Source organism: Galeopterus variegatus, unplaced genomic scaffold (genome assembly GCF_000696425.1).
Source record: "Galeopterus variegatus unplaced genomic scaffold, G_variegatus-3.0.2 Scaffold959, whole genome shotgun sequence".
Taxonomy (NCBI): domain Eukaryota; kingdom Metazoa; phylum Chordata; class Mammalia; order Dermoptera; family Cynocephalidae; genus Galeopterus; species Galeopterus variegatus.
In genome coordinates this window covers 351559-366109 of record NW_007727070.1, presented here as the reverse complement: position 1 = coordinate 366109, position 14551 = coordinate 351559, and the positions used below count along the sequence as shown (strand labels likewise).

The window sequence follows — 14551 nt, the reverse complement described above, 5'->3', positions numbered from 1 at the left end:
GCTTCAACATCAGCTTTAAAATACTCTTCCCCGGGCCCGCCCAGTGGTGCACTGGAGAGTGCGCTGCTTGGAAGCACGGCGGCGCTCCCGTCGAGGGGTCGGATCCCATGTGGAGACCGGTTCCCGCTCACTGGCTGAGCGCGGTGCGGGCGCAAGACCGAGGGTTGCGATCCCGTTACCAGTCAGTAAAAAAAGACAAAAGGGAAAAAAAAAAAAAAAAAAAAAACCTCTTTCCCTAGATATCCACTAACCATAGAAAATGTCTGTACCACAAAAATTCTTTCCAATAATTTATGTTCTTATTATAAACTCATACTGCTATACTCAACTAAGCAATGCCAAGCAAATACTAAATTTCTTCAGTTAACCAATTTTAATGGAATATGACTAGAATAAAAAGTCAGAATTAACAAAATAATGATTTAGAGTATAACAAATAAGTAAATAAATTGAACCACTTATTTCACATGCCACAAATTCCATTTGAAGTAACCTGTTAAATTACCTTTCTGCTCAACTTTGCTGCTGCTAATAGCTAAGAAACTACCAAAACTCTGAATGGGAGTTGGCAGGACTTCAAGTTTTATACTTTTATATTTAAGTTTGTTTCAACAGCATTTGTTTTGTGTATTAGGAGCGCCGCCGCGCTTCCCAAGCGGCGCACCATCCAGTGCGCCACCGGGCCGGCCCAAGTTTTATACTTTTATATTTAAGTTTGTTTCAACAGCATTTGTTTTGTGTATTAAAAAAAAGAAAAATTACCTGATCACCTGCTCTTTCTTGCTGAGTAGTCTGGATTTCTTTTAGCTTCTTCTCCATCTCTTCAATCTGTTTCTGCATTTCTGCTCTCTTCTCTGCACTGGTCAACAGCTCGGCTACAAACAGTAAAGTCAGCTCAGGCATTACTCTGTACAACAATTCATTCTGTCAAAAACTGCCTTTAGGGCTCATTTCCTCAACATATATTAATAATACAGATGAAAATGATAGAAGTTGAGCAAGGTCCTCAACATGAGGTGTAGTCCTCTATTCTTTTATGTATTCAGTCCAAAAAATTGAATAACTAATGGGTGCCAAGCACAACTCTGAGTACTTAGGTTTCAGTGGTGCATAATACAAAGTCCTCAGTCATGTGGTGCTAACATTCAAATTTGAGGAAAACACACACACAAAAATTAACAAGAAAATCAGCATTAAAAAAATAAAATAGGTGATGCGAAAATGCGTGACTGGGTAAGGGGATGGAGGTCAGAGGCTACTAAAGATCAGTGATTAGGGAAGATCATTCTGATAAAGTGACATTTTAAAGCTGTAACCTAAATGACAATGGGCCAGTCATATAAAGATCTAGGGAAAGATTCTAGGCCAATGGATTAGTTAGCACAAAGGCCTTCATGCGAGAACAAGATCGTGTTCAAGAATCCAGATGGCCAGTGTGGTAGCAGGCAGTAAAAGGGAGAATAGTAATAGATGGGGTTGGAGAGGTAGGGAGGGGCTAGGTCATGTGAGGTTTTGAAGGTTAGGGTAAAGAGTTTGTATTGTACTATAAGATACCAGAAAAACATGGGAGAATTTTAAGTAAAGGAATGACATGATCTGACTTTTGAAAAAGATCATTTTGCTATGAAGAAAATGGATTATGGTAGGGCAAGAATGAAGGCTGAAAGTCTAGCTGCAGTAGTCTAACTAAATGACCATTTCTTGGATTAAGGTAACAGTGAATGTCTTAGTCTATTCAGGCTACCATAAGAAAATATCACAGCTGGGTGGCTTATAAAAAGCAGAAATTTATTTCTCACAGTTCTGGAGGCTGGGAAGTCTAAGATCAAGGCACTGGCAGATTCAGTGTCTGGTGACAGCCCATTTTCTGTCTCACAGATGACACCTTCTTGTGTCCTCACACAGTGGAAGGGGCGAGGAGTCTCTCTGGGACCTTCTTTATAAGGGCACTAATCCCAGTAATGAGGACTCCACACCCATGGCCTAATCACCTCCCAAAGGCTCCACCTCCTAATACTATCACCTTGGGAATTAAAATTTCAACGTATGAATTTGGGAGGGAGGAGTAGGGGGATAAAAACAATGAGAATGAAGATAAATTAAAAATTTGGGAAAGATCTTGATGATAGAGTCGATAGGCTTATTCATCAAACGTGGGGTAATGGTATGGAAAGAGGGATCAAAGATGACCTGGATATTTTTGTCTTGAACAACTGGGTGCATGGTGATGCCTTGTATTGAGATGGGGAAGCTTGAGTTGTGGTAGATGGCAGATATCAGTAATCCTGTCCTGGCTATCTTGAGTTCAAAATGCCTATTAGGGTAGCCAAATACAACTAAATATGTCTGGAGTTCAGGTGAAATGTCAGGGATGGGGATACAAATTTGAGAGTCTATGGCTTGTAAATAGTATTTAATAGACTTCCTAGAGATAGTTGTAGAAAGAGAATATAATTGGAACATTCAAGGACTCAATCCTGGGCCTCAGGAAGAAGTCCTATATGAGAAGAACAGCAGTAAAGAAAACTGAGAGGGAAGACACATCAAAGAAGAAGCCAAAAGAAGCATTTTATAAAGAAGCATTTCATCAACTGTGCCAAACCAAGATCAGAACCAATTAACAGCCACTGGATTTGACAAAAAGGTTTCTCATGACCATGACCAGAGCTGTCTCACTGGAACAGAAGAGATGCTTGAGGAAATAATGGGCAGTAAAGAAGACTGATTACAATTCTCAAGAAATTCTGCTGTGAAGGGAAGTAGAAAGACAGGCTAATGGCTGGAGAAGAATACTGGGATAATCGAAGACTTTCTAAAGGGAGAATATACTTGTATGATGATGAATGGCTTAGCAGACAGGGAAAAATGCTGGAGAGGGGAGAAAACTGTAAGGGCCAAATTCTTAAGTAAGAGGGGACACAGCTCTAAAACCCAAATGGACCGTGACCTTTGATAGGAACAGAGAAATTTTAACAATTTTAAAAGAAAGAATGTCAGATTGCATTCAAGGGTATAGATTGCAGGCAAGATGGTAGATTTGATGGTGATAAGAAAATGGAGTTACCATTAGATTGCTTCTATTTTCTCAATGAAGTATGAAGTAAGACCATAGCTAAGGAGGGAAAGTGGTGTAGATTTGACAATACGAGAAAAAATTAGTTGTTCAGCAGAGAGAAGAAATTAATCTATAAGCTAGTAAGACTGCTAGGCACTGGTGAATGCCCATTTGAGATTTATGGTCATAAGTTTAAAGTGAGACCAGTACATACAGGTGCATTTTTCTCCAGTTATAGTTAAACTGCTTGGATGCCAGTTGCTAGGCACTGGTGAATGCCCATTTGAGATTTATGGTCATAAGTTTAAAGTGAGACCAGTATATACAGGTGCATTTTTCTCCAGTTATAGTTAAACTGCTTGGATGCCAGTAAAAAATGTAAGTAGATAGCTGAATTTAACCAGGGTTCAGGTTTTGCCAGGTGAATACAAAAGAGAGATGGGGATAATGGGGTTAAGAGTATTTACAGTGGAGTGATTATAATGACTGATCATTACTCTAGGCTGGGAACAAAGGAAATCAGGATATAAAGATGGTAATGAACAATAAAAAAATACAAGTGTTAGGGATGAATTAGCAATTTCAATGAGGCCAAAGAATTCTGGGAGTATAGTCCTAAAGTGAGTGAGTTAAAAAGAAGGTGGTCAAAGAACAGGACCTTCAAAATAGAGACTTCTATGATAGTACTGTTATTGGGTGATAAGGTTAACAGTAAGATCATGGGAGGGGATAATACGTAGGGCTGGGCAAAAGATCATAGGAGGTGTTGTAGCCAAGAAATTGAGAGGCCACAGTACTGGGTGGTATAGGGGTAGAAAGAAAGACACTGAACCAGGTGCTTAGTCAATAAATGCTGGGGAGTGACCAGTCTGAGGTGAGAACAGTACAAAGGCTCAGGAGGTAGAAAAAAAATTAGAGGACATAAATCTGAAAGAAGCTAGTTTTTAAAGAAAGAGGGAGAAATAGAAAAAGCAGCAATGGGGAGAAAGAAGGACCTTTTCTCTAGGCCCTGACTGTAGCTTCCTCTTTTCTTATATTCCTCCCTTCTCAGGAGTAGTCAGCAACAGTCTTTGAGGCCAGTTTTCAATAGTAACAAGAACTCACATTTATAGGCATGAGGATTTATGAGGGTACAAATTATACACAGATGGAAAATTACAAGTTCATGAAACAGATTCAGAGATCAGCTTAGGAAATCAGTATTGAAAAAATCCTCAAATCAATACCTCTTTTTGCCCACTCAAATCCCACCTAACCCTAGCATAGGTCTTTCTTTGACTAGCTGAGAATAAAATGTACTTTCATCTTACTTCTGTATACCTGGTGTAGGCTAGGTTTTTCCCTTACGGAAATAGTTTTTATCTAGATACCCACTTCTTTTTTCCAGTTCATGCTTGGCCACCCTCCTGGCCTATTTCGTTGTTAAGGTGGTTCCCATTTTTTAAAAGCCTTACTCAACTAGCTCTTTGGTTTGAAACTATCCCTCTCTCCTACTTAGACACATACATTTCATTTTTCAATAAATATTTGAACCCGGAGCACTTTTGCCAGTCTTGGAAGGTACTAGTTGATGTAACAAATGAACACAATTCCAAATTTCTAACAGTCTGCTTTAGAGAATTTTACTTCTTGTCATCTGGAACACAGAAAAGATTTTTCCTCGAATTATAAGTAATGGTTAAGTTTCCCAGCTACCCTCACAAATGCCGCATCCTATTAAGAGAGCTGAGCTGCAACAGTAGGTTATTCAGGATATCTGTGGATAAAGAAACATTACTTTCTTCTTTCCTGCTATAGATCCTAGTCAAAATGTCTAAATAGATGAAGTTTATTTTTGGACCCTCACCCACCTCATTTTCTGTACCGTCTTACTCTTCCTCACCTTCTGATGCCTTAAGCCTCAAATGCCACGCTTCCCTACTTTTAGACCATTCTGCCCTACCTCTTGCTTCCAAGCACTCCAGGCTTCAGAATCAGAATTGTTTCTCATTTCCCCAAATTTCCTGGTTTCTCAATTTCTAGTAAAGCTTCCCTTATTTTAGAAAAAAAGATATCTTTAAGAAACAATACAAATAACTAGCATATAAATGATTGAGGTAGGACTGAGTATGTTCATCTAAATAAGTCCTTGGAGAAATTTCAGGCAGAGTATCAAAGGTAAAGTGAAATATTTCAGTCAACATTAAGACAAGTACTTAATGGGGAGGCATGACATGCACATATGGGATCATAGCTGTCTGCTTATTGCGTTCAGGAATATGAATTATTTCTAGTTCAGAGCTTCTCCTCCTCCTTTACTTCTAAACATAGACTCAGTTTTCTGCCCCCCGCAGTTTTTGTGGAAGGTGGCAATGGGAGTTCAGCTTATATACAGAGAGAAATAGTACAAACATAGAAACATCACATAAAAGTACGGATAATGTAGGGTTTTCCTCAGACTTAATATATCAGCTCAACGTTCCTACAACTAAGTTATTTTCACAAACTAGAATTTATTTATTTATTTATTTTTTCCGTCTTTTTTCGTGACCGGCAACACAGCTCAACGTTCCTACAACTAAGTTATTTTCACAAACTAGAATTTATTTATTTATTTATTTATTCCGTCTTTTTTCGTGACCGGCAACAGATCGCAACCCTCAGTGTCGCGCCGGTACCGGACCGGACCAGCAACGGGATCGCAACCCTCAGTGCTGGGCCCGCACCTCGCTCAGCCAGTGAGCGGCTGGTCTGTATGTGGGATCCGAACCCTCGGCGAGAGCGCCACCGCGTTCCCAAGCGGCACACTGTAGCAGTGCGCCACCGGGCCGGCCCAACACAAACTAGAATTTAGATCAATACACACACCTTCCCTTCGCTCTTTTAATTTCTTCCGGAAAACTTCAGCCCGGATTTCTTCAAAGGAGAACTCCCCAACTCCTGCGTAAATCTTCTCCTTACAATACATCATCTTCTCTGTCTTCTCCTCAGACTCTTGCTGATGGCTCTGAACCCTTTGCAAGGGATCTCCTTCTTCCTTTCCAGGCTTTCTGGTACTTAGAATGTGGTTTATACTAGGTTCAATTTTACATGGTGTCCTAAAGGAGCAAAATAATTATTATTTACCATATGGGTCAAAATGAGTTATTTCTTACATATTTTGGCCATACACATAGACAATATCAGTAGCAAGACTATGTGTGATCCATTTCAAAAAACAAAAAATAAATAAGATTGAGAAAAGAGGGTAAAAATAACTTATAAGGGTTGTCAGTGATTATGTTCTGAGTACTACGTCTGCTATGATGAAGAAGGAAATTAGCTGTAAGCAAGGATCATCAAGTAGATTATATTATTTATAGGTGAAAATAAATCTTAATATCACATCTTAATCAAACCCAGCATATAAAAGAAAGTCCACCTATGCAATATGGTTCATTTCGCACTGTTTAGTATCCAAAAGAATTAGAGTTAGGAATATAGCATTAAGGACTTGATGATGTGAAATTCAAAGTTCTCAGCTGAGGGGAAAGAATGATATAAGGTTTGAAATGAACAAAACAAGATACCTCAATCAGGATAGGGCAGATGTTTTCAAGTCTGGCTATGGTTAAGAACCACTTATATACCTTTGTACAACTAAAGATAACTGGCCCTTCCCAGATCTACTAAATCAGAGCCTGTAATGGTAGGGTCCAAGCATCTACATGCTTAAAAAGCTTCCCCAACTTGCTCAGCTTGATAAAGGACTCTATAAAAAACCCACACTAACATCATACTTCGCAGTGAAAAGCTGGATGCTTTCCCTTTAAAATCAGGAACAAGACAAGGATATCCATTCTTGCCACTTGTATTCAATATTGAACTAGAATTTCTAGCCAGGGCAATTAGGCAAGAAATAAATAAAAGGAGTCCAGATGGGAAAGGAAGAAGTAAAACTATCTCTATTTGCAGATGACATGATCTTACATATAGAAAATCCTAAGGATCCACTAAAAAACTATTAGGTAATAAATGAGTTAATCTAAATCAGAGGATATAAGATCAATATACAAAAGTCAATTGTATTTTATACACTTGTAATGAACAATATGAAAATGAAATTAAGAAATTCTATGATAGCTTCATAAAGAATAAAATACTTCAGAATAAATTTAAAATAAAGAAGTATGAACAGATGCCTCTCCAAAGACGACATATAGATAGCAAATAAGCATATGAAAAGATGCTGATGGAGTTTGGATGTGTTGTCATCTCCAAAACTCATGTGGAAATTTGATTCCGAATGTGGTAGTGTTGGAAACTGGCATGGGGGCGGATCCCTCATGAACAGATTAATGCTCTCCCTGAGGGAGGGGGAATTAATGAGTGAGTTCTTGCTCTATTAGTTCCAGCGAGAGCTGGCTGTTTAAAAAGACCCTGGCACCTTCTCTCTCTCTCTCACTTCTCGCATGTGATCTGCTTGTATCAGCTGGCTGCCTGCCACTTTCTGCCACGAGTAGAGGCAGCCTGAGGCCCGTGCTAGATGCAGCTGTCCCAGAATCATAAGCCAAATAAACCTCTGTTCTTTTAAATTACCCAATCTCAGGTATTTCTGTTATAGCAACACAAACAGACTAATACAGATGCTCAACATCATATGCCATTAAATGAACTACAAATTAAAACAAGAGATACCACTATATACCTACATTTGAATGGCTAAAATCTAAAATATTAACATCATCGAAAGCTTGCAATGATGTGGAACAACAAGAACTCTCATTCATTGCTTGTAGGAATGCAAAGAGAGTTTGGCATGTTCTTACAAAACTAAACTTAGTCTTGCTATACAATCCAGCCAAATGAGTTGAAAATTATGTTCACACAAAAACTGGCACATGAATGTTTATAGCAACCTTATTCCCAAACTTGGAAGCAACCAAGATGTTCTCCTGTAGGTGAATGGATAAACAAACTTGTACATCTATGCAGTGGAATATCATTTAGCACTAAAAGAAATAAGCTATTGAGCCACACAAAAAAAGTGGAAGAACCTTAAATTCATATTATATTGTTAAGTGAAAGAAGCCAGTCTGAAAGGCTATATACTATATGATTCCAACTACATGTATATATGACTTTCTGGAAAAGGCAAAACTGTACAGATGATAAGGTTAGTGGTTCCCAGGGATTGGGGGGGCAAGGGGAGGGAGTGATGAACAGATGGAGCACAGGGGATTTGGGGGACAATAAAATTATTCTGTATGACACTGTAATGATTGATACAAGACATTATGCATTTGTCAAAACCCATGGAAATGTAAAACACATTATAGTGAATTCTAACATGAACAGTGGACTTTAGTCAATAATAATGTTTTAATATTGTTCATCAGTTATAACAAATATATCACACTAATGCAAGATGTTAGGGGAAACTGTGTACAGGATTGGGGAAGACGGAGTATATGGGAATTCTCTGTACTGTACTTTCTACTCAATTTTTCTAGAAAACTAAAAATGCTTAAAGAAATAAAGCCTATTAATTAAAGAAAAATAACTGCAAGATTTGTATTCTTAAAACTATGAAACATTGTTGAAATATATTAAAGAAGATATAAACAAATGAAAAAACATCCCATGTTCATGGATTAAAAGACTTAAAATTGTTAAGATGTATTTACCTACAAATTCAACAGAATCCCTATCAAAATCCCAGCTGGCTTTTCTGCAGAAATTGACAAGCTGATCCTGAAATTCCTATGGAATTTCAAAGAGACCAGAATAGTCAAAACAATATTTAAAAAGAATAAGAAAGTTGGAGGATTCATACTTCCCAATTTCAAAAGTTACTACAAATCTACAGTTAATAAGATTATGTGGTGGGGGGAAAGATTTTGTAGTATTTGCCTTAAGGATAGACATATAGATCAATGGAATAGAATTAAGAGTCTAGAAATAAACCCATACATCACGATCAATCGATTTTCAAGAAGGATGCCAAGACCATTCAGTGTGGAAAGACAAGTCTTTTCAACAAATGGTGCTGGAACAACTGGATATCCATATGCAGAAGTATCAATTTGGGCTCCTTCCTTATACCACACACAAAATAGTCAATCGCAGACCTAAATCTAAAAGCTAAAACTATAAACTCTTAGAAGAAAACATAGGAATAAATCTTCATGACCTTGGATTAGGTAAAGCTTTCTTAGATATGATACCAAAAGCAAAAGAAACAAAATTAAAAACAAAAAATAAAAAAACAGATAAATTGCATTTCATCAAAGTTAACAAAAAAAATTGGGGCTTCAAACAATACCATCAAGAAAATGAAAAGACAACTCATAGAATGTGAGAAAATATTTGCAAATCATGTACCTGATAAGGGATTTGTATCCAGATTACAATTCAACAATAAAAAGACAAATAACTCAACTGAAAAATTAGCAAAGAATTTGAATAGACATTTCTCCAAATTAAATATACAAATGGCCAAAAAGCCCATGAAAAGATGCTCAGCATCATTAGTTATTAGGGAAATGCAAATCAAAACCACAGTGAGATACCACTTCACACCCACTAGGATGGCAACAACCAAGAAGACACATAATAACAAGCATTCATGAAGATATGAAGGAGTTGGAACATTCATACATTATGGGAATGTAAATGGAGCAGCTTCTCTGGAAAAGAGTTTGACAGTTCTTCCAAATGTTAAACATGGAGTTACCATATGACCCAGCAAATTCATTTCATAGGTAAATACCCAAGAGAAATAAAACAAAGTTCCACACAAAAATATATACATGGCAGCATTATTGATAATAGCCAAAAAGTGAAAACAACCCAAATTTTCATCAAATGATGAAAAGGTAAAGAAAATATCATGTATCCACACAGTGGAATATTATTACATAGGTAAATACCCAAGAGAAATAAAACAAAGTTCCACACAAAAATATATACATGGCAGCACTATTGATAATAGCCAAAAAGTGAAAACAACCCAAATTTTCATCAATTGATGAAAAGGTAAAGAAAATATCATGTATCCACACAGTGGAATATTATTACTTGGTGATAGAGGAATGAATGAAGTACTGAAACATCAAAACATACATAAACCTTGAAAACATTAGCTAAGTAAAAGAAGCCAGTTACAAAATATCATATATTGTATGATTCTATTTATATAAAATGTCCGGAATTGCCAAATTTATAGAGACAGAAAATAGATTAGTGATTGCTAGGGATAACCTGGGGGCTAGGGTGGTGGTAGAGAATGGGGTGACTGTTAACAGGTACAGGGTTCTTTTCCGAGTAACGAAAATGCTCTAAAATTGATAAGGATGGTAAGGGTTGCACAACTCTGTGTATATACTAAAATCCACTGAATTGCACACTTTAACTGGGTGAATTGTAAGGTATGTGAATTATATCTCAACAAAGCTGTTTCTAAAAAAAAGCTTTAAAAAACAAGCTTTCCTTCCCAAGGTCTGGGCATTTGGGGGATAAAAACAAGTTTTCCATGTGATTCTAAATGTACAGCTTACACTACAAATCAATGGTATAGAGGAAAAGGGATATAGAGGAATTGAAAAAGAAGAAAAAAGGAGGCCATTAAGTTAAAATGAAGTAATTAGATTTTCACAGGTATTCTGTTCATTATTTTATAGTTAGAACTTACAATTTTGGTTTTCAGGGTTACTTATACAACACAGTCTACTCACAAGATTAAAAGAATAAATTCAAGGGCTGGCCCATGGCTCACTTGGGAGAGTGTGGTGTTGATAACACCAAGGCCAGGGGTGGTTTGGATCCCTATACAGAGATGGCTGGTTAGCTCACTTGGGAGAGTGGTGCTGACAACACCAAGTCAAGGGTAAAGCTCCCCTTACTAGTCATCTTAAAAAAAAAAAAAAGAAAAGAAAAGAAATTCAATACTAAGTATTAAGATAACTTAGGGAATCAGACTAGAAGCTTAACATAGGAAAGACCATATTACAAGACACATAATTCAAAAGAACTGGCAGTCAGAAAATGGGTTCTAGCCCTGGGTCTGCCACTAAATAGCTGTGATTGTGAAATCTGGTTATATAGTTTTCAAGTTGGAAAATCTGTGTTAGCTACCTCATAAATAGTACAAAAAGCAAACAAAACCCCCACGAGAGTTTTCTGTTTGATAGTAACTTCTTATAGAAGTACCTTATGTTTTCTAAACTGAGACAGCTATACCAAATGAATTAATTTTAAAGCTAGCCAGAAAACTTTTTAGATAAAACAAGATTTGAGTTTGGTTTGGAACAAAGTGAGTTCTTTATTTTTCAATTTGTACTTAAAAAAATTAGGGGAAATAATAGTCAAAGAAAAGTCAGAATACTAAATGTAATGTGGTATCCAGGATTGGTACCAGGAACAGAGACAGGACATTAGTGAAAAAACTAGTGAGATCTGAAGATTTTTCTGGAATTTAGTTAATAAAACTGTACCAATGTCAATTTCTTAGTTTTAAAAAATATACCATTGCTATGTAAAATGTTAACATACAGGAACTTGGGTAAAGGTTATACAGAAACTTTCTCTATTATCTTTAAACCTTTTCTGCAAATCTAAAATTACTCCAAAATAAGGAAAAAGTCAGCAGAAGAAGCAATCTAGAATTGAGGAAAATAAAACAGACCTTGGTATCCAAGTAATTCTTGTGTTTAAATACTCTCTAGAATGGAATTACACAAAACATATGAGCATACTTCAGAAAGTTTGTGGAAAAATAGGATTGGAAGATAGTACAAATCTTTCCATGAAATACCCTCGGTATTTCCCTAAGTTCTTAGTTTTATAGCTCCATACATCCAACCATTTAAAAGACATTTATTTAATGACTACTCTATGGCAGGTACTGGCATAACAGTTGGAAGACTCCAAAAGGAGGTCACAACAAGGAGGTAAACACAGTGATACAGAGAACGTAGTTAAGCTAAGGCAGAAAAGGGGGTTGAGGGGGGCATGCATGGATGGGTAACAGATGATAAGAAATGCTTCACAAAAGGTTTCCTGGAGGGGATAACATCTAAGCAGTGTTCTAAAGGAGGAATAAGAATTAGCCAGGTGGAGGAAGAGGGTAAGAGTAGCTGTGAGGCTATTCTAGACAAGTCAGGGACTTACAGTCCAGTGTGACCACACATGGGAGGGGAAAACTGGAGATGATAGCAAAGGCCAACTATGAAGGGGCTTATGATGAATGCTAAGTTTGTATTATGGGGAACTAGCAACGGATTCTGATTAGTCAAACAACATGATCAGATGTGCAGTGTAGACCTGTAACAGCACAGAGGATGGATGGCGAAGAGTGGGGAGATTAGTTAGGGTACAGTAATCCCAGCAGAGAATGATGGGGACACAAAGTTAAATTTTACTGTATAAGAATTAAAAATACATTTATAGTAGTTATAGCTACACAAGGTCAAAAGAGAAGTAATGAATATTTGCAACTCCTATGACAGATTTTAGTTAGCTAGCTTAATCTATGAAGAGCTCCTACATATCATTAAGAAAAACACAACCTAGGCTGGCTGGTTAGAGTACAGTATCATAACACCAAGGTCAAGGGTTCAGATGCCCATACTGGTCAGCTGCCAGGAAAAATAAAAAGAACACAACCTCAAGAAAAATATGCAGGTCAAATAAGACACCCATGAAAAAGAATTTAAAATAAAAATAAAATTCAACATTTTCTATGCTGTATTAATTTTGATATAATTCATGTTTATACAGTGACTTGAAACATTAGAAAAACTAAACATCCATAAATCTATGCTATTAATTTCTATAAAGGCTTATATGATTTTCTTAAGGATAGCCTCCTTTGTCTAGAGGTCTTATCAGACAATTTTTGATCAAAATCTTATTTATTTTAATTTTTTTTTAAAAGATGACCGATAAGGGGATCTTATCTTAACCCTTGACTTGGTGTTGTCAGCACCACTCTCTCCCAAGTGAGCTAACCAGCCATCCCTATATAGGGTTCTGAACCTGTGGCCTTGGTGTTATCAGCACCACACTCTCCCAAGTGAGCCACGGGCTGGTCCAAAATCTTATTTATTCTTGCATTCCTATCATACCTAGCATATGGTGGGGCTTATAAGTTAGTTAGGAGGAAACTCTTGCACTGGGACACAGAATTCAAACAATTAGAAATGTTAGGTATTAGACTAAATTTCAGACTGGCTTGATTATTTAACCACCACCTACCATTTATCTCTCCCAAGTGAGCCACGGGCTGGTCCAAAATCTTATTTATTCTTGCATTCCTATCATACCTAGCATATGGTGGGGCTTATAAGTTAGTTAGGAGGAAACTCTTGCACTGGGACACAGAATTCAAACAATTATTAGAACTTAGAAATGTTAGGTATTAGACTAAATTTCAGACTGGCTTGATTATTTAACCACCACCTACCATTTAACCACCACCTACCATACTTTTTCAAACAAACAGAAATGCTAAGGGTTAATAAGGGAAAAAAAGACACTCAGAAGGAAAGAGCAGGTATAAGAGGTGAAGCCATCCTAATTTCTAATTACCGTCAATAACAAAAGTAGACAACTTACTTAAATCACAGTGATTACCTTTGCTACAGCAATGTAAATATAAACCCAATTAATAAGTTTATTTCTTATATTACCAAATCATCTTTTAGTCCTAACATACTCAAAGGAATACAGACATAAGGATACATAAAACTTTGTCTGGTTACTTTCATCATAGAAAAAAATACTTCTGGGAACTAGGATAATTGCCTCTGCCCACCCTTAATAATTTTCACTTCAAAATATCCTGAAATCAAACTCACATGACTGGCTGATGTGCAGTCTCTTCCACATATGGAGTAAAACTGGGAAGCATAGGGGGTACAGCTGTCACAGCCGTATTGCCATAAGGCTGGAGATAAAGAAGAAAACTAAAATTACCACAGTTTTACATCCTGACATAATAGGTATGGACCATGCCTAAATATTCGAGTGGAATTAAAAGAGATGCTAAAAATACTCCTTTACTCTAAATCTGAAGTCTTTGTTATATCGGCAAAAAATTTGATCTAAGAGTCCTTACCCTGTATTCCAAGGGTCTGCCTGTGTTCCAAGGGCCTGCTTGTAGTTCATTCTCTTTGGCCCTGGGCACAGGAGGTGCTACCCATGGCTGGACTGTAGGCTTAGACGACTCTGCTCTAGAAGCCATATCAGTATTTTCATCAAAAACAGTAATTCTACAATTACTTCGCATCTGTTGAGAAACTGGATTTTGGAGTCCTCTGTTCTGGCTTGGAGCTAGGAGAAAAATATTAAAACTTCATGTAAAATCTTTAGTTATTAAATTAGATGCTAGGCAAGGTACACCTATTCTTCTCCAAATCAAGAATAATACTTCCACTTCCATAAAATCAAAGAGAGGCATTTAAAAATATTTCTTAAAAATACATAATGAAGGGCCGGCCCGGTGGCGCACTGCGCTAGTGCGCCGCTTGGGAAGTG

General features: G+C 37.1%; 1 protein-coding gene across 1 annotated transcript in view; it reads right to left on the bottom strand.

Moving 5' to 3' along the window:
- BUB1B (BUB1 mitotic checkpoint serine/threonine kinase B) overlaps nucleotides 1-14551 on the bottom strand; it is a 53084-nt gene that overhangs the window by 18429 nt on the left and 20104 nt on the right. Inside the window, exons 7-10 of the mRNA XM_008573723.1 lie at nucleotides 14133-14347; nucleotides 13873-13961; nucleotides 5903-6132; nucleotides 763-875 (exon numbers count right to left, since the gene is read on the bottom strand). Coding sequence (XP_008571945.1) covers nucleotides 763-875; nucleotides 5903-6132; nucleotides 13873-13961; nucleotides 14133-14347 — 647 coding nt within the window. The remainder of the gene's footprint in view (nucleotides 1-762; nucleotides 876-5902; nucleotides 6133-13872; nucleotides 13962-14132; nucleotides 14348-14551) is intronic.